Below are 24650 nucleotides of genomic sequence, written 5' to 3' on the forward strand. Positions count from 1 at the left end.
GGGGAGGGGCAGCGGCTCCCCTTCTCCTGCCCGGCCAATCGTCAGCTGGATTGCGTGGGGCGAAGGGTCGTCATTGGACATCCACAGCTGGCGGACCTGGTCTCCGCTACCTGTAGCTAAGGCTCAGTAGAACAGCAGCGCAGCGCGCGGAGAAGGCTCGTTCTCGCGAGAGCTGACCTACCTTCCTGGCCGTGGCAGCCACAGCGCCTCGGGGACTGCCATGGATGCTCTGGAGGACTACGTTTGGCCGCGGGCAACCTCGGAGCTTATGCTCCTCCCGGTGACGGGTCTGGAGTGCGTGGGGGACCGGCTGTTGGCGGGTGAGGTTTGGCTTGAGACGCGCTAGCGGGCAAAGAAACGGCGCCTGCCTGGGGCGGGGCCACAGGAACAAAGGGATACCCAGAGTAGGAGGATGGGCGGCAGGATCAGGCCTGATCGGACGTGGGAAGAGACCCTAGGAGGTGGAGCGGACTATGACCAACCTGAAGAGGGCAGGGCCCGAGGAAAAAGCTGATGTGACTACCATGACCCTCTAGGAACTGCAGCCTGAAGGGTGGGCGAAGCCGTGGGAAGGTGCAGAGAAACGCGGTGGTTCGTAGAGGAGGAAGGGGGGCGAGAGTTGTATGTGGCCCCTTTGGTGAGATGGGCGGAGATTTATTCATCTCCCGAAGAGGCCGAGCAGAGCGAGCTACGAAAGGAACCGGGTGGGGCGGAACCGGGAGGGCCGGGGTGTGGCTTCTTTGGGGAAGGCGGGGCCGGGAGATGGCAAAGGTGAGGCTCTTCCTAAGGTGTGTTTGAAGATGCTCTTATGTGGGTGGGGTCGCGGAAAATTGCAGGTGAGCTCACTCAGAATAGGGGTGTGCTTGGGGAAGCAGGGACTGAGCCTCCTTCTGAGATAGGGACACACAAGCCTCAGTGGCTGGCTGCAAACGCCAGGGAAGGGGGAATTCAGGGAACAACTCTGAGTCCTGGGAAGCAGTAAAACCTGACTTGAAGCCACTAGTGACTGATGATGGTGCTGCTGTTTTTTTTTTAGACAGAATCTCATTTTGTTCCCCTCGGTAGAGTGCCGAGTGCTGTTCCGTCACAGCTCACAGCAACCTCAAACTCTTGGGCTTAAGCGAGTCTCTTGCCTCAGCCTCCCAAGTAGCCGGGACTACAGGCGCCGGCCACAACGCCCAGCTATTTTTTTTTTTTTTTTTTTTTTGAGACAGAGCCTCAAGCTGTCGCCCTGGGTAGAGTGCTGTGGGCTCACAGCTCACAGCAACCTCCAACTCCTGGGCTCAAGTGAGTCTCCTGCTCCGCCTCCCAAGTAGCTGGGACTACAGGCGCCCGCCACAACGCCTGGCTATTTTTGCTTGTAGTTGTCATTGTCGTTTGGCGGCCTGGGTATTCAAACCCGCCAGCTTGTGGGTATGTGGCTGGCGCCTTAGCCGCTTGAGCCACAGGCGCCAAGCCGCCTAGCTATTTTTGTTGTTGTTGTTGTAGTTATTGTTTAGAAGGCCCTGGCCAAGTTTGAACCCGCCAGCCTTGGTGTATGTGGCTGGCGTCATAACCCCTGAACTATGGGCGCTGAGCCAGTGCCACTGAGTTTTTTTGTTTTTAAAATTTTTTTAGAGACAGTCTCACTTTGTCACCCTCAGTAGAGTGCTGTGGTGTCACAGTTCACAGCAACCTCCAGCTCTTGGGCTTAGGTGATTCTCTTGCCTCAGCCTCCAGAAAGCTGGGACTACAGGCACCCGCCACAATGCCCAGCTATTTTTTTTGTAGTGGTTTGGCGGGGGCTGGGTTTGAACCAACCACCCTCGGTATATGGGGCCGTTGCCCTACTCATTGAGCCACAGGCGTTGGCCCTGCCACTGAGTTTTATATAAGGTTCTGAGGCAGGCTGTTAGGCCTTGAGTATACTGCTCCCAGTCCTAAGAGAGTGGGTTGTGTGCATATGTTTTGTAGGGGGTGGTCCTCTGCAGGGGTAACAGCAGCTACTCAGGTGCCCAAGCCTCAAGCCAAAGAATCTACCTCACTCCCCAAGCCAGTCCGTATATGTGACATCTGTTTCTCTGCTTTTATTGCCATTGAGGCCGTACTGTACTGTTTCCCTGATCCCCTCAGTAACATTCTCTATAGCCCATTCCTTTTTCTTTTTCTTTTCTTTTTTTTTTTTGAGACAGAATCTCAAGCTATTGCCCTGGGTAGAGTGCTAAGGCGTAATAGCTCACAGCAACCTCCAACTTGGGCTCAAGCAATCCTCTTGCCTCAGTTTTTTTCTTTTTTCTATTTTTAGTAGAGACGGGGTCTTGCTTTTTGTTCAGGCTGGTCTTGAACCCATGAGCTCAAGCTATCCATCCGCCTCAGCCTCCTAGAGTGCTATGATTACAGGTGTGAGCCACCATGCCTGGCCTCTAGCCCATTCTTGAGCACTTCATTTCCTGTTCCAGACACATACCCAAAGCTCTTGCCTACCTTATGGCCATCAAACCTGTTGTTTCCTCTGCCAAGAAAGCTGTAACCCCTGCCCCTTCCTCTGGCTAAGTGTTGCTAATCCTTGATTCCTCATCCTAAATGTCATGTCCTCAGGTTGCTCTCTCCTGAGCAACACTGACCCAGTCTGGTTAGAGAGTCTCACCACTACTGACAGTCTCACCACTACTGACCTTTTGAATTACATTAATTTTTTGTGTGAGGGGCTGTTTGTGCATTGCAGGATGTTTAGCAGCATCCCTGGCCCTAATTGCCAGTAGCACAACCCCTGATAAAACAACCCAACGCTGCCAAATGTCTCCTGGGGGGAAAATTGCCCCCTGTTGAAAAATCACTGGATTAGACCTTCTCATTTTCTGTGCTTAAAGAAACCTATATGGTTCTTTAGCAAAAGAATTTAGCAAAATAATATAACAATGTAGTTTCCTTGTGAGATGTTTAGTGTTTTCCTAATACATAGGAGTAGGGTCTGTGCTTGTCTTTTTTTTTTTTTTTTTTAAGAGTCTCACTTTGTCATCCTTGGTAGAGTGCCATGGCGTCACAGCTCACAGCAATCTCCAGCTCTTAGGCTTAGGTGATTCTCTTGCCTCAGCCTCCCAAGAGCTGGGACTACAGGCGCCTGCCACAACGCCCAGCTATTTTTTGTTGCAGTTTGGCCAGGACCAGGTTTGAACCCTGCCACCCTCAGTATATGGGGCTGGCACCCTACTCACTGAGCCACAGGCGCTGCCCAGGGTCTGTAGTTTTCTTTTTTTTTTTTTTGGCCGGGGCTGGGTTTGAACCCGCCACCTCCGGCATATGGGACCGGCGCCCTACTCCTTGAGCCACAGGCGCCACCCAAGGGTCTGTAGTTTTCTTATACACAACTCCAGCATTTAGGTCATTGTGTTGTTTGCAATTGATGCTCAATAAATGTTTTTTGAATGTTGTAAGATTGAGACTGAGGCTGGGATGGGCAGAGAGTAGTTAGTAATGGTCATTGGGATGAGGGACATTGAGAGAATATGGGGAAGATGAGTTAGTAGACTGAAAGGTACCTTCAGGACAGTTAGGAGGCAGCTGAGGGTCGAGTTCTGGAGAGATCTGGGTGTGTGGACACACAAAGCTGGGGTATATGAGACTGACTACCCAGAAAACAGGGGAGTTGTGCAGAGAGAAGTGTTGAAAGCCTCTGAAGTGCCAATTTAAAAAAGGAAAATAGGAAAACAAATATTACAGAAGCAAGAAAAGAGGTTCCTTTTTGTTTCTGCTGTATGCCAGACCTTGTCTACTCTGTTTGTTTATTTTTATTTTGAGTCAAAGTCTCACTATGCCACCCTCGGTAGAGTGCCGTGGCATCACACCTCACAGCAACCTCAAACTCTTGGGCTTAAGTGATTCTCTTGCCTCAGCCTCCCAAGTAGCTGTGGCGCCTGCCACAACCCCTGGCTATGTTTTTGTTGCAGTTATCATTATTGTTTTAGCAGGCCTGGGCAGGTTTGAACCCGCCACCCTCAGTGCATGTGGCCAGTGTCGTAACCACTGCTGTGGGCACCCAGTCTAAACTCTCTTTTTGAGACAGTCTCAAGTTGTTGCCCTGTGTAGAGAGCTGTGGCGTCATAGCTCACAGCAGCCTCTAACTCCTGGGTCAAGTGATCCTTTTGCCTCAGTTTTTCTATTTTTAGTAGAGACAGGGTCTCACTTTTGCTCAGGCTGGTCTTGAACTCATGAGCTCAAGCAATCCTCCTGCCTCAGCCTCCCAGAATGCTAGGATTACAGGCATGAGCCACCATGCCTCGCCTAGACTCTCAATGGCTGTATCTCATTAGTTCCTTCTGAAGCTCTTTGTGCTGCTGACTTGCGCTGGGCTCTCTTTTGCCTAAGCTTCCATACACAGAAAGCATTCCATAACTGGCCAGTGGCAGGGCCAGGATTCAAGTTCAGCCTCTTCTGCCAACATGTGGGCTGCCTCTCCAAGTTCTCCTCAGCAATACCGAGTATGTTCACATATACTTAGATAGAAGGAAGAAGCTCCTGGAAATCAGGAAGGGTACAGCAGTGGCCCCTGGGAGAGGGGAATCAGAAAGGATCCACGTAGAGGTATATGAAGATATGAGGCTGAAGGTTCGTGGACTAATGCCAAGGAGGTACCTATATGAAGAGGGAGGTGGAATGAGGAGAAGGCCGTGAGTTTGAGACATTCGTGGTTGAATTGACAGTCAAGAGTGACTGATGTGGGGAGCAGAAAGTCAGTACTGAAAGCCCAGCTGAAGCTGAGACCAGGATTTTCCTTCTTTCTTTCTTCTTCTTTTTTTTTTTTTTTTGTGGAGACAGAGTCTCACTTTATTGCCCTCAGTAGAGTGCCCTAGCGTCACAGCTCACAGCAACCTCCAATTCCTGGGCTTAGGCGATTCTCTGGCCTCAGCCTCCTGAGTAGCTGGTACTACAGGCACCTGCCACAATGCCCAGCTATTTTTTTGTTGCAGTTTGGCTGGGGCTAGGTTTGAACCTGCCACCCTCAGTATACTGGGCTGGTGCCCTACCCACTGAGCCACAGGTGCCGCCCGAGAGACCAGGATTTTCTTTTCTTTCTTTCTTTTTTTTTTTGCAGTTTTTGGCTAGGGCCGGGTTTGGACCTGGATATGGGGCTGGCGCCCTACTCCTTGAGCCACAGGCACTGCCTGAGACTAGGATTTTTTAAGGTTCTAGCCACTGGATTGTGTGTCTTTATACATTTGCAGGGGTCCTCAAACTTTTAAACAGGGGCCAGTTCACTGTCCCTCAGACCATTGGAGGGCCAGACTATAGTTTAAAAAAAAAACCTATCAACAAATTCCTATGCACACTGCACATATCTTATTTTGAAGTAAAAAAACAAAACGGGAACAAATGCAATCACACCCCCTCATGTGGCCCGCGGGCTGTAGTTTGAGGATCCCTGATATAGTCTACATGCTAGGAAGCCTCCCTGCCCCATATCTTTTCCCCTTGGGCCATCAGAGTTAGGTGCACAGTTCTGACGTGACTCTTTACTTCTGTGTAGGTGAGGGGCCTGATGTCCTGGTGTACAGCTTGGATTTTGGTGGACATCTGCGGATGATGAAGCGAATGCAGAACCTACTTGGCCACTATCTTATCCATGGGTTCCGGGTACGGCCAGAGCCTAATGGAGACCTTGACGCAGAGGCCATGGTGGCTGTGTTTGGGAGCAAGGGACTCCGGATTGTGAAAGTTAGCTGGGGACAGGGCCATTTCCGGGAGCTTTGGCGCTCTGGCCTGTGGAACATGTCTGACTGGATCTGGGATGCACGCTGGCTGGAGGGGAATGTGGCCCTGGCCCTGGGACATAACTCAGTGGTGTTATATGACCCAGTGGTAGGGTGCATCCTGCAGGAGGTGCCCTGCACAGACAGATGCACCCTCTCATCAGCCTGTCTGATTGGAGACACCTGGAAGGAGGTGACCATAGTGGCAGGTGCTGTTTCCAACCAGCTCCTGGTGTGGTACCCAGCTGCTGCCTTAGCAGACAACAAACCTGTGGCACCTGACCGTCGGGTCAGTGGGCATGTGGGTGTCATATTCAGCATGTCCTACTTGGAAAGCAAGGGCTTACTGGCTACAGCTTCAGAAGACCGAAGTGTCCGTATCTGGAAAGTGGGTGACCTGCGGGTTCCTGGGGGTCGGGTACAGAATATTGGGCACTGTTTTGGGCACAGTGCCCGTGTATGGCAGGTCAAGCTCCTAGAGAATTACCTTATCAGTGCAGGAGAGGACTGTGTCTGCTTGGTGTGGAGCCATGAAGGTGAGATCCTTCAGGCATTTCGGGGCCATCAGGGCCGTGGGATCCGGGCCATAGCTGCCCACGAGAGGCAGGCTTGGGTGATCACTGGGGGTGATGACTCAGGCATTCGATTATGGCACCTGGTAGGACGTGGGTATCCAGGCTCAGGGGTCTCAGCTCTCTGCTTTAAGTCCCATAGTAGGCCGGGTACCCTCAAAGCTGTGACGCTGGCTGGCTCTTGGCGACTATTGGCAGTGACTGATACAGGGGCACTGTACCTCTATGACTTGGAGATCAAGTGCTGGGAGCAGCTACTAGAAGATAAGTATTTCCAGTCCTATTGCCTACTGGAGGCAGCACCTGGTCCTGAGGGCTTTGGACTATGTGCCATGGCCAATGGGGAGGGTCGTGTCAAGGTTGTCCCCATCAACACTCCAACTGCTGCTGTGGACCAGACCCTGTTCCCTGGGAAAGTGCACAGTCTGAGTTGGGCCCTGCGTGGCTATGAGGAGCTCCTGTTGCTGGCATCCGGCCCTGGTGGGGTAGTGGCTTGCCTGGAGATCTCAGCTGCACCTTCTGGCAAGGCTATCTTTGTTAAAGAACGATGCCGGTACCTGCTGCCCCCAAGCAAGCAGAGATGGCATACATGTAGTACCTTCGTGCCTCCAGGTGACTTCCTGGTGTGTGGGGACCGCCGGGGCTCTGTGCTGCTGTTCCCCTCCAGGCCAGGTCTCCTCAACGACCCTGGGCTGGGAGGCAAGGCTGGGGCTGGAACTGGGGTACCTGGAGCAGATAGTGGCAGTGGTGAGGATGGGAATGCTTTGGCGGGGTGGGGCCCTGTGTCTACCCTTCCTTCTCTGCATGGGAAGCAGGGTGTGACTTCAGTCACGTGTCACGGTGGCTACGTGTATACCACAGGGCGTGATGGTGCCTACTACCAGCTCTTTGTCAGAGGTGGCCAGCTCCAGCCAGTCCTAAGGCAGAAGTCCTGTCGAGGCATGAACTGGCTGGCTGGGCTGCGTATGGTGCCTGATGGGAGCATGGTCATCCTGGGTTTCCATGCCAATGAGTTTGTGGTGTGGAGTCCCCGGTCACATGAAAAGCTGCACATCATCAACTGTGGTGGAGGTCACCGCTCTTGGGCCTTCTCTGATACTGAGGCGGCTATGGCTTTTGCCTACCTTAAGGATGGGGATGTCATGCTGTACCAGGCTCTGGGTGGCTGCACCCGGCCACATGTAATTCTCCGGGAGGGTCTACATGGCCGTGAGATCACTTGTGTAAAGCGTGTGGGGACCATCACCCTGGGGCCTGAATTTGGGGTGCCTAGCCTCATGGATCCTGACAACCTGGAGTCTGGCAGTGAGGGGCCTGGCCTGACCGACATAGTGATCACCTGCAGTGAGGACACTACTGTGTGTGTACTGGCACTCCCTACAACCACAGGCTCAGCACATGCACTCACAGCTGTTTGTAATCATATCTCCTCTGTGCGTGCTGTAGCTGTGTGGGGCATTGGCACCCCAGGTGGCTCTCAGGATCCTCGGCCAGGCCTGACAGCCCATGTGGTGTCTGCTGGGGGGAGAGCTGAGATGCACTGCTTCAGCATCATGGTCACTCCTGACCCCAGCACCCCAAGTCGCCTTGCCTGCCACGTCATGCACCTTACATCCCACCGGCTAGATGAGTATTGGGATCGGCAGCGCAATCGGCATCGGATGATCAAGGTGGACCCAGAAACCAGGTAATGTACACTGCCTGGCAAGGGGATGGGGTGGGAATCATGCAAAGCCCCTTGTAGGTGCCCTGAGCCTTGCAGGCTTCACCTGACAGCTTTGCCTTGTCTCTGCAGGTACATGTCCCTTGCAGTGTGTGAATTTGATCGACCTGGACTTGGCCCCCTTGTGGCTACAGCCTGTAGTGATGGGGCAGTGAGGTGAGAGCAAAGGGCCCAGGGAATGGGGAGACAAAGGATGTGAGGTTGTCCAAGATGGGTTCTGAGCTGGACCACCCCCATCCCCCCAGGCTTTTTCTTTTGCAGAACTCCGGGCAGTTTCTGCGGCTCTTTGCTGAAACCTTCCACCATAAGCGGTGTGTCCTCAAGGTCCACTCCTTTACACATGAGGCACCCAACCAGCTGCGGTGAGAGGAGTTGGATGATGATCCTTCATGGGTTGGATGGTGTTCCTATTGTTCTCCATCCCTCTCACTGACCTGGTTGTCCTTTCCTGTCTGCTAGGCGGCTGTTCCTGTGCAGTGCAGCTACTGATGGCAACTTGGCCTTCTGGGATCTGACCACTGTGCTAGACCGTGGCTCCATTGCCCTTGAGCCTCCAGAAGACCCTGGGCTTCCCTACCGTGAGTAGCTAATGTGCAATCATGACTGCCTCTTCCCACCTCTTCCTCTGACTTCTCACAAGTAGCAGGCAGGGCCATGACAACCATCTTTTTGCTCCAGGGCTGGGCACCCCCTCCTTGACTGTCCAGGCCCACAGCTGTGGTGTCAACAGTCTGCACACCTTGCCCACACATAATGGCCACCATCTTGTGGCCAGTGGCAGTGAAGATGGCTCCATCCATGTCTTCATGCTTGCTGTGGAGATGCCAGAGGTGGAAGAGGCTGTGGGAGAGGCTGAGATGGTCTCCCAGCTCCGTGTGCTAGAGGAATACTCTGTCCCCTGTGCACATGCTGCCCACGTGACAGGCCTCAAGATCCTAAGCCCAAGCCTCATGGTCTCAGCATCCATTGACCAACGGCTGACCTTTTGGCGTCTGGGGCATGGTGAGCCTACCTTCATGAATAGCACTGTGTATCATGTGCCAGATGTGGCTGATATGGACTGCTGGCCCGTGAGTCCCGAGTTTGGCCATCGCTGTGCTCTTGGGGGTCAGGGGCTTGAGGTTTACAACTGGTATGACTGAGGTATCCCACAGTGGCGTGCTGGCATAGGGCCTGTTCACAGATAGTGGAGTAGGGAGTAACTGTCTGTGCCCATGCCTAGTGTGCCTTGAGGGGAGGTGATGACTGTGGGTTCCCAACTTCAGAACAGGAGCTGGAGGTGAGTAGAGTGCTGCGAAGAATATTTCCCACTTCCCACAACAGGACAAAACTGTATAACACAACATTTATTTTGGTTCCGAGCTCCTAACAACACATGGAGTTTTGCATTTTTTTCCAATTGATGACTTTGTGAACATTCCCAGATATTGGGGCCTTGTGGCCTTAGATGTGGCTCAATGGAGGGAGACCCAGCATAGCCAGGCCAGTGTGGAACACCTCACGCACAGCTCTCAGAAGCTGCAGGCGGGCAAACATCTGACCAAAGAGGTGTAGTCGAGGCTCCTGGAGGAAAAGAGGCTTGCTGGTCTCATCCTTTGCTTTCTTGCCTTTACCCTGTACCCCTTTATACGTCCCACCCCCTTTGCTGTATACTCACCCCTAGTACGTGTACCCGGTTATAGTATGAACTGAAGTCCATGCTGAGCTGAACCAGGAACTTGCACATCTAGAAACAGAGACTGAATCACTGGTCTGTCTCTTTCCTCTTGTGCCCCAACCCAGAATAAAGAATAGAGTGTGAAGTGCCTGTTCTGGTTTTCTGTGCCTCACCATCTCTGTGCGTACAGTGATGCGAAGCCCTGGGGCTTTGCAGTCTAGGACTGCTGTGTGGCTCAGTAGGTCCGGGAAAGGGAGAATGCTGTTGAAGAGTAGCAGCCACTCACCCTGTGGGGGAGAAGGGTGCTGCAAGGTAAGTCCAAGGCTCCTGCTTGTGCTACTTACTGGGAGAGACACATACCTCATCACGTAGCAATGAGAAGTCCAGCCTGCTCACAGGTGGAAAAGTGGGGTACAGACCTTGTTCCATTTTGTGCTTGTAACTCTCAAAAAGTGTGGCAAGACGGGCACAATTATACATGACAAAGGTGCCACTCTTTGTGCCCTTTGTGGAGATGCTGCTGTCAGAAAGGGCCAGGAAGAGCTGGGGAACAGGAGCACAGCTGCAGAGAAGGGACAGCCACCACACCCTGTCCACCCAGCCCTGGCCCTGTGAGACTTCCAGCTCACCTGACTCTGTGGGGCTGTGCTTAGCATCTCAAACTTGATAGTCGCCATAGACAGAATCCCAAAGATCTCTACCCAGGCTGGGTCTGAGGGAGTACAGGTTGGTCAGTCTCTGCACAGAAGGAAAAAGGGGCAGAGGTGCAAATGACCTGCTCCTATTTGCAAAGCATAGCCCAGGCCTTCCAGGCGTACTGCACCTTGTGCCAGATCGCCACTGTGTTTCAGAGCTGAGGCCTTGCATACCTGGGCATGCCGGAATCTGTTTTGAAGAGTGAGAGGAGGGTTAATGGGCAGTGTCTCAGCAAAGAACTTCCCCACCTTGACTAATTCTGGCTCAGGTTGGCCTGCCTTCTGGCCTCACTCACGAGTAGTACTCAGGGGCAGTCATCAGAGTGCCAGGTGCACCAGCTACTTTCACTGGGCCACAGATCAGGTGCTTCTGTCAGGAAGATGGCAGAGGTTCAGCTCAGTTGGCACTCTTCTCCAGCAACAAGTCCTCCAAAGAGCACAAATCTGGTGCCTCCACCCAGATTCCCTCAACTTGTAACCACTAGACTTGGTGCTTCCCTCTCACACCCAACCCCTTAGGACACAATCCAACCTCAACCTATTCAGTGTCCTCTAGATGTTTTCAGACCCCACCTTCTCCGGAGCCTTTGCACTTGCTGCATATGTCCTCTCAGTAAGGCCATCATCTCCCTCAAGGTCAATTGTGAGTATCTGGACCTGTCAGCTAACAAGCCCCTTAGAAGGTTTTCAAAGGCGCTCTGAAGGTGGGAGGTGGGGTAGTGGGGAGCTTCACCATCACTAACCTACCTGGGTGAGTGGAGCTTGATCATCCAACTTCCACCAAAGCAAGTCCAACTTCTGTTGCTGGAACTCCTCCTCACAGCTCACCACGTGTACAACTGTGCATCTGTCACCCCCAGCCTTATAAGAAGGAAGACAGTCACTATGGAAAGAGATGCAGGATACTTGGTTTGCTAGAAGCCTACAGGGATAGGAGTCACTAACCAGGCCTGGGTAGCCGTCCTCTGGCCAATGCAGCAGAGCCTCCTGCAACTCAGCCAGTACAGTGAGCAGATCCTCAGTCACTGCAAAGCGAACAGTCACTGCTAAGGCTGGCTGGCCAGGAGCACAAAGATCTTCCCCCTCTTTTCTGGCCCTGTTAGGTTCCAGGTCCTACCCAGACAGTTGTTCAAGTTGGGGTCATAGCCAGCTGCCCGGCCCTGTTCTTTCACCAGGTCCTTCAGGCACAGTGTGCCCAGGACGCCGGAGGGCAGTGTCCCCCTGTCCAGAGCAGAAGTAAGCTCTGCGAGGGCGCGGCTCTTGAGGGTTTCGGTTGAGGCTTTCTCTGAGGCAGGGGGCCAGTCCACTCGCAGTTGCTGCAGGAAGGTCAGCATGTGTAGATCCCGCACAGCGGGCACTAGGCGCACGCACACCCTGCGAAGGAAGGACGGCCTCCAGCCTGAGTACCAGACTGCCATGACTTCCCACCCCCAGCGGCCGTCCCCAAGGGTGGCGCTCTAGATGCCCCAGGCACTGTCCCGCTTTCTGCATTTTGGCCCCGCTCACCCTTGAGCGCGCAGAGCTCGCGCTAGGTGATCGGCGACGAGCACCGTACGCAGCTGGCTCAGGCCGAGTGCGCAAGGGGTGCCGCGCAGCGCGGGACAGTGCAGTAAGACGCGCGGACCTAGGGAGGCAGGAGTGGTGGGTACAGTGTAAGCAGACACTGCGCCAAGGACGCGCTCGAATACGGCTGGTCGGTTCAGTTGCAGCGACAGACCCGCGCGGGTAGGCACACAGCGCAGCACTGGGGCCACACCGGGTCCCTGCAAACAGGCGACGGCACGGAACACACGCTCCGGTACCTGTGGGTGTACAGGTGGCATGAGCAGGCCGCAGAGCTCGCCGCAACCCTGGGGCTGCAAGACCCGGCCCGGCTCTTTGCCCACCTGCCCGTCTTCGAAACGTGCCCGTAGCGCGCCTTCCGGCGCCAAGAAGTCTCGAGCACGCAGGTGGCGAGCTCGCGTCTCCTTGAGCCATACAGGACCACTTGGCCCAAGGGCAGCGTTGAGGGCCACCAGCGTTTTCTCCACCCCAAGGCGCTCCGTCGCCATGACGACCGGAAGGAGTATGCGGAGCCGGAAGAAAATTTTCAGGAGGTGGAACTTCCGGAAGGGCGACTGGCAAGGGAGGGTTCCGGCAGCAGTCCAGTAAGTGGACAGGTGCGGTGGAGAGAGCGGCGTTTCCTCCTTTAGAACTCCCATTCAGCGCAGGCTTCTCCGGCCCCGGGTTCTTTTCCTGTAACCCCGCATAACAACTAGGGAAAAATCCTTGTAGGAGGCTCAGACGCACCTTCTTTTCTCACCGAAGTCTCATATCTTTGTGTTTGTATAATGTTTCATTTTCCCCCTTCTTTTTTGCAGTTCTTGGCGGGGTTTGAACCTGCCACCTTTGGCATACGGGGCCCACGCCCTACTCCTTTGAGCCACAGACGCCGCCCTCATTTCCCCCATTTTAGACACAATTAAAACATTAATTTCGAAATGAGTTGTTATTAGCATAAGGCAGTAACATTAAGGCCACTCTTGTGACCTATTTTTAAAAACCCAATTTTTATTTTTATTTTATTATTATTTTTTGAGACAGAGTCTCACTTTATCGCCTTCGGTAGAGTGCTGTGGCGTCATACAGCTCACAGCAACCTTCAACTCCTGGGCTTAGGTGATTCTCTTGCCTCAGCCTCCCGAGTAGCTGGGACTTCTGGCTATTTTTTGTTGCAGTTTGGCTGGGGCCGGGTTTGAACCTGCCACCCTCGTTTTATGGGGCCGGCGCCCTACCCACTGAGTCACAGGCACCGCCCTATTCTTTTTTTTTTTGCAATTTTTGGCCAGGACTGGGTTTGAACCCGCCACTTCCGGTATATGGGGCGGGTGCCCTACTCCTTGAGCCACAGGCGCCGCCCTATTTTTATTTTTTGAGACAGTCTTTGTTGCCCTCAGTAAAGTGCAGTGGCATCATAACTCACAGCAACCTCAAACTCTTGGGCTTAAGTGATTCTTTTGCCTCAGCCTCCCAAGTAGCTGGGACTACAGCTACCCGCCACAATACCGGCTCTTTTTTTTTGGAATTATTTTATTTTTACATATATATATAATTTTTTTTTCGTTTGGTTGGGGCTGTGTTTGAACCCACCACCTCTGGTATATGGGGCCAGCACCCTACTCCTTTGAGCCACAGGCGCTGCCCAATACCGGCTGTTTCTTAGAGACAGGGTCTCACTTTTGCTCAGGCTGGTCTTCAATTCCTGAGCTCAAGCAATCCGCCCACATCAGCCTCCTAGAGTGCTAGGATTACAGGCATGAGCCACCGCGCTGGCTTAAAACCCCAATTTTTTTTTTTTGTGGTTTTTGGCCGAGGCTGGGTTTGAACCTGCCACCTCCGGCATATGGGACTGGTGCCCTACTCCTTGAGCCACAGGCACCACCCTTAAAACCCCAATTTTTAAAAGAATTTGTGTTCTGCGATTTCAGATTATTTGCAAACATTTCGTTTAAGATATGGGTGGTCTTTATTCACAATGAATGCGTATTCTGATACAATTTTCTTTTTTTTTTTTTTTTGTAGAGACAGAGTCTCACTTTATGGCCCTCGGTAGAGTGCCGCGGCCTCACACAGCTCACAGCAACCTCCAACTCTCTGGGCTTAAGCGATTCTCTTGCCTCAGCCTCCCGAGTAGCTGGGACTACAGGCGCCCGCCACAACGCCCAGCTATTTTTTGGTTGCAGATTGGCCGGGGCTGGGTTTGAACCCGCCACCCTCGGCATATGGGGCCGGCGCCCTACCGACTGAGCCACGGGCGCCGCCCTCATACAATTTTCAGTTTTCTTCTCTTGATACCTAAGGAATTAGAATCACCGTGATAGTTTGCCAAAATTACCACCAGCCTTTGTCTCCTTTAACCTGGTGTACTTTAATAGCAATTTTCAAGCTTCCTGTTTTAGGCTACAAGCCATGATGGGCCAACTAAGTAATTCGAGTATGAGAAGCAGCTAAATACCACCTCAGAGCATCGTTCTGTAACAGTGGGAAAGCGCTTTTCCTCTAACCAGGAGTCCACAAATATAACTTCAAAATAACAAATTCCACCCCTCCCTTTCAAAAGAGATTGAACCTGACTAAGCACCGGCATCTGGGAAAACCCATATCTGTGCCCAAAGTGCTGGAAAGGAGAGAAAGGTTAAGAACGGAAGCTTGGCAAGGCCCCTTCTGGGCAAGAGCTGGGAGGCTCCGAAAGTGCCCTGGGCGGACACGACATTCCCGATGGCTTCTTGGGTGCCCCACTCAACGGGAGTGATCGTGTCATTCCAAAGCACTTTCCATGCCATATAGGCTCATGACCCAGAGACAGCTGCGAGGAGGAACCCAAGGCCAAGCTGGGGACTTCAGCGACTCTAGTCTACAAACACGGTTGGGGTGGTTTTTCCCCCGGAAGGGCAGGGCTATCTTTAGCGAGCTGCGGGCTGGGGCGGCCCTATAGGACTCACCACCCTTGCAGCTCTCTACGCGGAGGCCTTTGGCCTCTCTCGCTAGAGCTTCCCTGGCTGTGCCTGAGATGGCCACCAGCCCGGCTTTCTGACGCCTACACCCACCACTTCCAGCTGGAGGGGACATCTGAGGGAGGAACTGAGACCAGAGCGGCCCATAAAAGTATGTCTGAGGGTCAGGGGCCAACCCATCTGGGCCAGGGCGCTGCTCTGGCAGGAGAGCAGGGAACGAAATCCAAGCGCAGCTGGAATGCTCTGGAGACAACAGCTGCTTTTGGGATTCCGTTGCCCGCTGTCCAGCCGTTGGAGGGGGACTCCTGCCCCCAAGTTATTTGCCCTGGGGGCCAGACTATAGAACCCGCCCATTCCCAGTCTCCCGAGGTGGATCGCGGAGTAGGCGGTGAAACCGAGTCTAGAGGGTATGAGGCGTTCACCTGAGCCTCAGAACAATAAGAGGGGAGGTTGGGGGCCTCCTCTGGAACCTGGTCCGCGAGGTAGGATTAGCCCTGCCGATCCTACGCAGCCAAGGACCACTGGTGCGGTGACGGTGGCGGGCGGACTTCGGAATCCGCAAAGAGTAAAGAGCGCCCAAGGGGCCAGAGAGGAAGTAAACCCACGCGTCCGCCTAGGGGACACACCGGCGCCCGGGGCCCTTTGTCCAGTGATGCTGCCAGAGCCTGGAGCACCGGGGGCCAAAGTGACCCACACAGCAGCCGCAGGACCCCCAGAAGCCCATTGCGACCAGTTCTAGCAGATCCACGGCAAGGCCTCGACTTTGCCGAGCCTCCCAATCTCCCGGCCCCGCGAGTATCGAACGCGGCAGTGTTCCTGAGGCCACAACAGAGCCGGAGTGCGGAGATACCCAAACCCAGCGCGGGTGCCAGCGACTCTCGCGCCAGTAGGCCCTTGACTCAAGACGGGGGAGAGGGGACTCTGGAGACGCGAGAAGAACGAGCGAGGACAAGGTGATGCTCCAGGAGCTGCCGAGTTCGTCTGGTCTGGTTCGGCCCCGTAGATGCCACCCGAACAGCCACATCAACCCTACAACCGCGTGCCCTTCTACTTGCTCCCGCTTCCCGCAGACTTGGAGCCATTTTAAGGCGAAACCACCTGACCACGCCCCCTCGCGCTTTGGAAAAGCCAATCCCCGCTCGGCCACGCCTTCCGCAGCGCGCGGTGGTGAGGCCAACGGTTGAGCCGTTGACTGTTGGGGAGGGGCATGATACGGAGGCGGCCGAGAAACCGGAGCTGCCGGCCCCGCCCACGAGGCCCGACACCCCAAAGTTTAAGATTAGCCGCGGGGAGGCTGGCACCACGCCCTGGCCAGGTGTGCAGAACAGGACCAGGTGGGCGGCTGCCCCGCCCCGTGCCCTTGGAACCCTGCTTAATGGCTGAAAGCCAGGGGTCAGGTCGCGGCTGCGGCCCAGGCAATGCCATGAGGGCGGCGATGCTACCAGGTGTCCCACTCCCTTGGGACCTTAGAGCGGGACTTGGGGCGGGGCGGACAGCAGGTGCTGACACTGGAGCTGTGCCCGGGGATTCGTCCTCCTGAGACAGATGGCACTAGCCCTCTGGGCTGGCCGAGCTGCGCGGTGTCCTCCTGAACGCAGAGGGCGCTGTTGCCGAGCTGCGTCGGGCCCCGCTAGACCCCACCAACCCAGTGACGGCCTCGCTACGCGGGGATCAGCCATGGCCACCGCTCTAGCATATCGCTACCTGTACCGCGCGCGAACTGCGCTGCATGATCTGCCTGTCGAGCTACCATGGTGAGCCCAGGCTCTGCGCCCTGACCATCTCGGTTTCCAGGACCGGTCACCTCAGGGCCCGCAACCTGCAGGTCCCTAGACCACATCCTGGACCCTCTGCCTGACCCAACCGATTTACAGGGCCCCACGGCGTGGGCATCGGCTCTCGCCTGCGGATGACGAGTTGTATCAGCGGACTCGCGTCTCTCTGCTGCAACACGAGTCTCCTCACGCCATGTACATCGACAGCTATAATAGCCGGGGCTTCATGGTCAACGGAAACCGCGTGTTCGGGCCCTGCGCGCTGCTCCCGCGCTCCGTGTTGCAGTGGAACGTGAGCTTAACCCGCATCTATTGCCCCAGAGTCACGGGCTCTCTCCTTGCTTGTGCCTCTGTCCAACTGGCCTTTCCGAGTATCCCAAAAATGGAGTAGGGGGAGAAGCTGCGTGAATTTGTCATACTGAATCTGCCTACTCCCCATAGGTGGGATCTCATCAGGACATCACAGAAGAGAGCTTTTCCCTGTTCTGGATGCTGGAACCCCGTATAGGTATGAGGGCAAGAGAGGGAGGGCTGAGGCGTTCTGAGGCCGAGGCCACTCTCCACTCAGCCTCTCGATAGACTTGGTTGTAACCACACTTCCCCTTCTCTAGAGATCCTCGTGGTGGGCACTGGAGACAGGACGGAGCGGCTGCAGTCCCCAGTGTTGCGAGCCATGAAGGAATGGGGCATTGCTGTGGAAGTGCAGGACACGGTAAGTTGCAGGATCTGGAAACTCTGGCAGCTCTGGCATAGCCCACACTAGGACTGATGCTGGCCTATTCTTTGCAGCCCAATGCCTGTGCCACCTTCAACTTCCTGTGTCATGAAGGCCGAGTGACAGGAGCTGCTCTTATCCCACCTGGAGGGATGTCACTCACATCTCTGGGCCAAGCTGCAGAATGAACTACCAACCCATCCAGGAGGGACTGGGCACTTTGCAGAGTGCAGAAGTTCCCCATGCTTCACTGTTATCTTCCTTTGGCACATTACTTGTTTTGCTTGCCAACATATTAATAACTTACATCTCTTACTTTGTATCAGGTGTGTTGCTGGCTAGGAGCTGCTGGCTCAGTGGGCTCTTGGGTGAGGGGTATGAAGAAACCACAGGGTCGCTTTTTCATCTAGATTATTTGGATTTCCCACTCCTTCAGAGGTCAGGAAGCAGTATATTTATCTGTTCTAGATCTGTCTACTTGTTCACATGCAGATTTGAGGGGCTTCAGTGGCTTTCTCCACAGGATCATTCAGAGATTTTTGTTTTTGTTTTTTTTTTTTTTGAGACAGACTCAAGCTGTTGCCCTGGATAGAGTGCTATGACTTCATAGCTCACAGCAATCTCCACCTCGGGCTCAAGCAATCCTCTTGCCTCAGTTTTTCTATTTGTAGTAGAGATGAGTCTCACTTTTTGCTCAGGCTGCTCTCGAACTTGTGACCTCAAGCAATCCACCCGCCTCAGCCTCCCAGAGTGCTAGGATTATAGGTGTGAGCCACCGCGCCCAGCCCCCATATAGAGATTTAAGTTAGGGAGTGTATACATGTCTTGACCTGGTCCCATGTGGCCAAGCTTTGAGCTAACAGGATAGCCCGTGCATGCCAATCCTATGGATTGTTCTGGGACACCTCCTAAAGAGGCACAAAGTTAGATACTCTGAGAATGAACTCACTAGAGCCATAGCTAATTAGGGCTGGTTACAGCAGCCTCAGGAGGAACTTTCGGAAACTGGAACCACTCCTTTCCAGGTTCATGGATCACTTTTGTCTCAGGTGCCTGCTCCCTTTGGAAATGAGGATCCTGTGTTTGTGTGCATTTGTGTGGTGGTGGCAGCTGCAGAATCCCACCTGGCTAATGACCTCAAAGATCAGGCATCTCTTTTTTAAAACTTTTATTGAAAAAAACCAAGGGGACATGCTGGATCCCTTTTCAGAAAAGCCGCTTCTCATACCTGCAGACAGAAGGACCACATGTGAGCTGAGGGTGGGAAGATAAGGCACGAAGTATGGCAGCAGCTCCTACGCAGGAAAAGGGTTACTTACGAATGGAGACTGTGGACACCACCTTCCACCTGAGCTGAGGATGTTCTCTTCTCAAACTTAAGCTCCCCAGAATACATCATGGCTCTGAAGAGAGATAGATATTAAATGTGGGTAACTGATTCTGGATTAGCCCCTCTAATCATGTCCCAGCTCCCCAAGCTCACCGGACTTGGGTCAAGCTCTTGGCACCAATGTCCTGACAGGAGTGCTGGATGCCAGCAATCAGGTAGGGGACAAATTTGTGGATGGACCCTTTGTCCTGTATAGCCCCAGACACCCCCTGGGCCACTTTAATTTTGTCAGCTTCACTGCAGGGAGAGGCAGAGACATGGACAAGGTCATAGCGGAGGCAGAATTGTCAGTACAGGGATGGAGTGGGGGGTGTAATTGATCTGTCTCACCTGAAATACCGGTTCTGGCTGCTGAGATGCTTATCCATGGCATCAAGAGAACCCATACCACGATATTTCTTTAGCCGGATCCCATCAGAGAAGAAGTACTCACCAGGGGCCTCGGTGGTAGCAGCCAGGAGGGACCCCATCATGACTGTGGATAGAATGGAGTATTTGGGGCAGAGCTTTAGCACCACTGGAGAAGGGGCCCACCAGCCTCCAGGGCCTTACCTGTGGAGGCCCCAAGGGCCAAGGCTTTGGCAATATGGCCCACATTTTGGATTCCTCCATCAGCAATGACAGGAACACCAAACCGCCGTGCATACTCTGACACTTTGTACACTGCTGTTGCTTGGGGCCGCCCACAGGCTAACACTGTTGAGATGGAGGAATAGGTAGGTGGGAAGGGTTAGTGGGGACAGGCAATAGGTACTGTGACACTACACAGCACCCAGGAGCTTTTGCCTACAGCTGTACTAGGACTGCAGCTTGGCTGAGGAAGAGATGTATCTGGGATGGCTGCTGCCCCATCTGCCTTGAACTGTACAAGTTGTACTGGCCTTCACTCACCCTTGCATGTGCACGTGCATGTGTGCAGTACCCAAGGCAGCCTTAGGCATATGCAATTTTAGCAGCCTGGAAAGCCCCACCCAGGTGGTATCAGATGGGGCATGAATCATCATGCAGTTAGTACCCAGAGGCACTGAGTCAGGCCCACCCTTCCTCCCTGCATAGTGGACAGCTCAGGCAAGGTCAGGGTGGTTGTCATATGGAAGAGAGAGGGCAGGCTTCAGAACTGGTCCTTGAGCTATGCCTACTGCACAAGATGTGGGCAGGGCAGGGTCTGCCCTAGGGAAGGAGGTCCTTCCCTGTCAATGTCCCAGGAGGAGGATGAAGCTGTTTTCTCCAACAGCCCCAAAACTGTGGTCTTTACAATAGTTTGCCCTGCCCACCCATCAGCACCACAAACCCCAGGAGCTACAGCTACAGTCAACCAAGCAGCTGGGCAGTGGGCAGCTGGGCCGAACCAGTGGGCCAGGCTGGACTTACTATAGCAGCCCGTGACAGTAGAAGGGCATTTGGGGCTGTGGGACTTTATGTCTGGAGGGATCTTGGGAGCCGCTAAATAAAACAAACAGACCAGAGTTTAGAGAGGGTGCAGAGCAGGAGCAAGGAGGCCAGGCTAGGCAGGGGAGTGACATGTTAAGTATGACAAGAACTTGTCTTGTGTCCAGCCATGTTACCCATCCAAGAGGCCAATTTGGCCCAAGGTTTGCCCCTATTGGAGGACTTGGTTTTGGTCCCATGAGAGTGCTTGGCTTCAAGGCATGTGGGCCTGAAGCCAGGGTCTCTGTGGGCTGACAAAGCATATTCTTACCTTCTTGGGTGATACAGATGGAGCCACTTCCCATGCCCACTCGTAGGGCATCCACACCTGCATCAATGAGGTTCTTGGCCTGGGCAGCAGTGACCACTAAGTGAGGGAGAGCAAAGGCTCATGTGAAGGTCTGGTGGGAGCCCAGCCCACTCGCACCACATATCCTTCAGTGCCCAATCGTGCCTTACCATTGCCTCCAATGACTTGCAGATTAGGGTATTTCTCTTTCATGTACTTGATCATATTAATCTGGAAGATGGAATTTCCCTGGGAAGAATCCTGTGACAGGAAGTAAGTCCCAGTCAGACTGTGATATGGCAGCTGCCCCTACTACTACTCCTTGCCTTTGTAGCAGCTCACCAAAACCACTACATCCACACCAGCCTGGGTGAGCAAGTCCAGCCTATACTTGTCATCCTCATGAGTCCCGATGGCTGCCCCACACAGCAGCTGCTTCTTAGCATCTTTGGATGCCAGTGGGTAATCTCGGTTCTTCTTCAAGTCTGTCCGGGCAATGATGGCTACCAGCTCATCATCTTCATTCACAATGGGCAGCTTTCCTGAGGTCAGGGCAGGACATGAATTAAGACCCTGAGCATTAGTTCCAGGCCCCCTCCCATCTCTAGCATTTACCTTTCTTGCTGCGCTGCAGTATTTCATTTGCTTCCTTCAGCGTGATGCCTGCAGGGGCAACCACCAGGTCCTCCCTCTTTGTCATGATCTAGGAGGGAACGGGCATTGTGAGGAAGAGACAGTCATAAATCAGACCCCTCCAAAGACCCTGCCCTAACTCAGGGGAGAGGTTCTCAAGACCACAATGTTCACATGCCTGCACCTAGAGCACCCTTCCTCAAGGGAACTCAATAGTCCCTACAGCAATATAGCAGTAAGAGGGAGAATTGAGCAGAAAGGACAAAGCAGCCTCTTGCACTACGGAGAAGGACAAACCATACAGGAACAATATCAAGAGAGTTAGAAAAGGAGGACTGATATTGGTCTTTGAGCACTGCCCTTACACTAAGGGCAGTAAAGAACAAAGCATAAATAAACGCTGGCAAGCATGTAGACAGTTTGAGAGCTTCTGGTAGGAAGGGGATGCAAGAACTCCATGAAGGAGCCATAAAAGGAGTGGCTGTGCACTCCTCTTTCCTGAAGAGGAAGAGTCATTCGTAGATGTCATATGAGAAATATAAGCCTCTTGGTCTTCAGCCTGGGCTGCCAGAGCTTACCAGCGGCACTTACCTCTTCCAAAAAGCAGTTGTGCTCTTCCTCCTTGAGAAAATCAATGTCCCTTGAAGAGATGATGCCCACCAAGCGGCTCCCCATCCGGCCTGTGTCTGTGATTGGGATACCACAGAAACCATGCCGGGCCTTGGCCTCAAAAACATCCCGCACACGATCCTTGGGGCTGAGGACCACAGGATCTGTGATGAATCCCTGCTCATATTTCTGGAAAGGATGGTGAAAATAGGTGTTGCATTTCTGAACCACTTTTCATCAGGCTTTTGGTATGAAGCAGAGTCTGTGCCTAACTCCACCTTTGGCAGTGCCACAGGACCAAATTGCACAAACACCTCTCAGAGACATGGTGGGCTAAAGGCACTGTCCACCCGTTCCTTTTTTGAGCCTTAAAAAGGATTCCAGGTTCTCCTCAGTAATTGATCCCCATGCTGGGAAGGATCCTAAATTAGCAGAACAAACTCCCACTCCCACCCTACTACACTTCAGTGCATTTCCCAGATCTTGGCCATGATCCTACCCCTTCTAACCTTCACTTTCCGAACTTCATTGGCCTGGAATTCAGGTGTACAATTGTGGTGGATGAAGCCAATACCGCCTGTAAGCTACATGTACACAGAAGAGAAGGAATAATTGACACAGAATGAGAGGCAAGACCAGATGTTTTAGGGAAAGGAGATGAACCCCCTGCTTCTCCCCTCCTCGACCCATGGGGCTTACGGCCATTGCTATGGCCATTCCAGCCTCTGTGACTGTGTCCATGGGAGAGGAAACCAATGGGGTCTTCAGAGTGATCTTCTTGGTCAGAGCAGAAGTCAGGTCCTGAGAAGACAAGGGTCAACTAGTATGGGAAAACATTTCTTACACCTCAGGGTGGTACCAGCCCCCCAACCCCACCCCCAATACATAACGTACTCTGTATGACCTACATGCTAGCCAGTAAGATTATTCCACTGAATCTAAACCCAACCCCAATCTGGTGACCATAGTCCAGAGACCAGGTGACAGCAACACCTTAAGTCCACATTGATGTACAAGACCCAGTTCTTGATCATACTTACCACTTGGTCTGCAGTGAAGTCGATGTACCCAGGGAGAATAAGAAAGTCGCTGCGGGGAAGGGGAATGAATTGGAAGTAGGGCTCTCAGGCTTATGACAGTATGAGATTCCATCCCCATAGATCAACCCCTTAGGTATATGAACAGAGTGGAGCTGAGGCCGTGTGTCACAGCAAAAGGCAAAGCACAAGGTGGAGATGGGGACAAGAGATCTTTTCTGCCAGTGAGCTGTCATTAGTGATCCCGGCACCCTGACAATTACATGTGCACAGAGAACAGTCTCCTAGCCAAAAATCCCAAGCACCATCAAGATGACTCCCTTATCCCAACCTTCGTTCCAGATCTGTCAGAGAGAGCCCTGGAAATGGGTAATTCCCGCAACCTGTCCCCCATGACTGCGCCCAAGACAGCGTCATGGAAGCCCATTTGGCCTCTTGGCCCAACATGTCGTCCCTCTCCTTGCCCACGTAAGTCTCATAGACCCGCACTTGTAGGTGAGACCGTCCCCGCAGTTGAAGAGCTGCTGTGCCGTGAGTCCATCGTCTGGCACGTAAGACGTGCCCCCGCTAATCAGGTAGTCGGCCATGGCCAACACAAGTTAACTCCGCGTGTCTCCGAGGACCGCGCCGCAGGGACCTCTGCCGCCAGGCCGCGCCAATATAAACCAGTTTCGTCACTGCGCCGCGCATACCGCTGACGTAAGGGCGTAAAGCGCGGGGGTGGGACGACTACGGTGCGGCGAAAGGGGCGGGCCAGGCTGAGAGAAACCTGCGCATGCCCCTGGCATGCAACAACCGAGTCGCTGTGGAGCTGGGTTACTTCTTGTCCCACGCCCTCCCGGCAAGTCCTTGGCCTGATTAATAGGCAAGACTTCGTTTTCACTGTCCCGCCCAGCTCCTTCCCAAATAAAGAGACAGTGTTCACTAGCATGTTGAAAAGACGTGCTTGTCATTCTTAATAAACAACTAGAGTAAGAATACATAAGAGAAACAGAGTGGTATCTTTATATGATACACAAGTGTATGTTACAAGAATTCCATCAGGCACAGAAGCCTCTGGTTTTAAGGCCTCAATGTTAGGCCAAAAAAAAAAAAAAAAAAAGGCATGGTAAAGTCTTTAACATCTAAAATGTCATTTGTCATAAAGGAGAGTGTAATAGAAATTGTCTTTAATAAATCATAATTGAAGTTCCCTTCATTTTTCTTCCATTAAGATGCTAAGCTTATGTCTGAACATGAAGAAAGAAAAGAACATGGCTCCCTGTGGTCACTGAAGTCTGCCAGTCCAGGGTGAAAGCCAGCTGGCCAGCTGGGGAGATTCCCTGCAGGGTCCATCCATCGTTAATGCCATCTCTCTTGACAGGAAGGGGCCACATTTCTCCTAACAGTCCAAGCCCTTTCCCCAGGCTTCAGACAAGAAAGAAAAAGCCAGCAACTTCCTAGGACATCCAGCTTTCAGGAAATCCAGGGCCCGCACTGGCTGAGGAGTCTGCCATAGCAGGTTTAAGATGCAAAGGGGGCAGAATTTTCTTTTACATTTTAAACAGAAGTAGCCTGACAGGCTTCATAACTACACCGATAAAAAAAAGAATAAAGAAAAAAATGGAGGCCTCTTCTTTAGTGTGAAAGTCTGTCTTGGTTTTTCCTGGCTGGTTTATCCTGCACCACAGCCAAAGCATCTCACTGCATGGTGCTTGCATTGGCCACTGCGATGGCCTCCTGAATTTCTCGTATCACCAGGATCCGGGTTAGCATTTGTCCCATCTGCTCTCTGCTGATAGGCTGCACTGAGTACCAGATTGGGCTGTTGGGGGCCACCACTGGCTCAGGTGTCAGGTAAAAGGTGTCATTCCGGCCTTTCACACTCTGGGGGCTGAAAAATATGTTGGTAAAAATTGGGTAACACCA

The 24650-nt window shown here is 53.2% G+C and overlaps 5 protein-coding genes across 16 annotated transcripts in view; 2 read left to right on the forward strand and 3 right to left on the reverse strand.

Annotated features, from left to right (window-relative positions):
- Positions 1–41: 41 nt before the first annotated feature.
- On the forward strand, positions 42–9826 carry WDR6 (WD repeat domain 6). The gene is made up of 6 exons (XM_053599072.1): positions 42–320; positions 5504–7985; positions 8094–8177; positions 8267–8383; positions 8481–8599; positions 8700–9826. The coding sequence occupies exons 1-6, from the start codon at positions 221–223 to the stop codon at positions 9161–9163; spliced, it is 3366 nt and encodes a 1121-aa protein (XP_053455047.1). The 5' UTR covers positions 42–220; the 3' UTR covers positions 9164–9826.
- DALRD3 (DALR anticodon binding domain containing 3) lies at positions 9355–12450 on the reverse strand. The gene is made up of 12 exons (XM_053599095.1): positions 12260–12450; positions 11880–12175; positions 11491–11747; positions 11319–11398; positions 11121–11234; positions 10670–10743; positions 10502–10563; positions 10308–10390; positions 10039–10221; positions 9852–9965; positions 9679–9747; positions 9355–9584 (listed from the first exon to the last, which is right to left on the reverse strand). Exons 1-12 carry the CDS (start codon positions 12422–12424, stop codon positions 9465–9467), a joined length of 1617 nt encoding a protein of 538 aa, XP_053455070.1. The 5' UTR covers positions 12425–12450; the 3' UTR covers positions 9355–9464.
- A 3475-nt stretch (positions 12451–15925) lies between these two features.
- NDUFAF3 (NADH:ubiquinone oxidoreductase complex assembly factor 3) lies at positions 15926–17671 on the forward strand. 3 transcript variants are annotated; one of them, XM_053599132.1, is made up of 5 exons: positions 15926–16200; positions 16741–16933; positions 17083–17149; positions 17253–17353; positions 17431–17671. In XM_053599132.1, the coding sequence occupies exons 2-5, from the start codon at positions 16835–16837 to the stop codon at positions 17542–17544; spliced, it is 381 nt and encodes a 126-aa protein (XP_053455107.1). In that variant the 5' UTR covers positions 15926–16200; positions 16741–16834; the 3' UTR covers positions 17545–17671. The 3 variants fall into 3 exon arrangements, with proteins under 3 accessions (XP_053455107.1, XP_053455106.1, XP_053455105.1); XM_053599131.1 differs by having other exon boundaries at positions 16044–16181; XM_053599130.1 differs by lacking the exon at positions 15926–16200 and adding an exon at positions 16249–16620.
- Positions 17672–18388: 717 nt separating this feature from the next.
- On the reverse strand, positions 18389–23548 carry IMPDH2 (inosine monophosphate dehydrogenase 2). 2 transcript variants are annotated; one of them, XM_053599096.1, is made up of 15 exons: positions 23232–23548; positions 22746–22794; positions 22405–22506; positions 22215–22289; positions 21688–21894; positions 21079–21166; positions 20806–21005; positions 20634–20724; positions 20446–20541; positions 20118–20189; positions 19299–19442; positions 19077–19221; positions 18840–18983; positions 18676–18759; positions 18389–18584 (listed from the first exon to the last, which is right to left on the reverse strand). In XM_053599096.1, exons 1-15 carry the CDS (start codon positions 23327–23329, stop codon positions 18563–18565), a joined length of 1617 nt encoding a protein of 538 aa, XP_053455071.1. In that variant the 5' UTR covers positions 23330–23548; the 3' UTR covers positions 18389–18562. The 2 variants fall into 2 exon arrangements, with proteins under 2 accessions (XP_053455071.1, XP_053455072.1); XM_053599097.1 differs by lacking the exon at positions 20118–20189 and having other exon boundaries at positions 18391–18584.
- Positions 23549–23672: 124 nt separating this feature from the next.
- The window catches only part of QRICH1 (glutamine rich 1), a 63261-nt gene continuing 62283 nt past the window's right edge, over positions 23673–24650 (reverse strand). For all 9 annotated transcript variants that reach the window (XM_053599080.1, XM_053599074.1, XM_053599077.1 and 6 more), the window contains one exon: positions 23673–24615. In XM_053599080.1, coding sequence (XP_053455055.1) covers positions 24423–24615 — 193 coding nt within the window. In that variant the 3' untranslated portion in view covers positions 23673–24422. The remainder of the gene's footprint in view (positions 24616–24650) is intronic.

The sequence above is a fragment of the Nycticebus coucang genome, chromosome 8 (genome assembly GCF_027406575.1).
Source record: "Nycticebus coucang isolate mNycCou1 chromosome 8, mNycCou1.pri, whole genome shotgun sequence".
In the NCBI taxonomy this organism is placed as follows: Eukaryota; Metazoa; Chordata; class Mammalia; order Primates; family Lorisidae; genus Nycticebus; species Nycticebus coucang.

Bases quoted from the DNA above. Each gene is read 5' to 3' on its own strand.
- NDUFAF3 (XM_053599130.1), top strand. From the start codon at position 16,412: ATGGCACTAGCCCTCTGGGCTGGCCGAGCTGCGCGGTGTCCTCCTGAA. The intron at 16,621-16,740 runs GTGAGCCCAGGC...ACCGATTTACAG, and splicing joins CTGCCTGTCGAGCTACCATG to GGCCCCACGGCGTGGGCATC. The intron at 16,934-17,082 runs GTGAGCTTAACC...TACTCCCCATAG, and splicing joins GCTCCGTGTTGCAGTGGAAC to GTGGGATCTCATCAGGACAT.
- IMPDH2 (XM_053599096.1), bottom strand. From the start codon at position 23,329: ATGGCCGACTACCTGATTAGCGGGGGCACGTCTTACGTGCCAGACGAT. The intron at 20,725-20,805 runs GTGAGCTGCTAC...TTCCTGTCACAG, and splicing joins GTGTGGATGTAGTGGTTTTG to GATTCTTCCCAGGGAAATTC. The intron at 20,190-20,445 runs GTAAGAATATGC...TGTTTTATTTAG, and splicing joins CATCTGTATCACCCAAGAAG to CGGCTCCCAAGATCCCTCCA.
- WDR6 (XM_053599072.1), top strand. From the start codon at position 221: ATGGATGCTCTGGAGGACTACGTTTGGCCGCGGGCAACCTCGGAGCTT. The intron at 8,178-8,266 runs GTGAGAGCAAAG...CCATCCCCCCAG, and splicing joins TGTAGTGATGGGGCAGTGAG to GCTTTTTCTTTTGCAGAACT. The intron at 8,384-8,480 runs GTGAGAGGAGTT...CCTGTCTGCTAG, and splicing joins GAGGCACCCAACCAGCTGCG to GCGGCTGTTCCTGTGCAGTG.
- DALRD3 (XM_053599095.1), bottom strand. From the start codon at position 12,424: ATGGCGACGGAGCGCCTTGGGGTGGAGAAAACGCTGGTGGCCCTCAAC. The intron at 12,176-12,259 runs GTGGGCAAAGAG...GTACACCCACAG, and splicing joins CACGTTTCGAAGACGGGCAG to GTACCGGAGCGTGTGTTCCG. The intron at 9,966-10,038 runs GTATGTGTCTCT...TCTCCCCCACAG, and splicing joins TCTCATTGCTACGTGATGAG to GGTGAGTGGCTGCTACTCTT.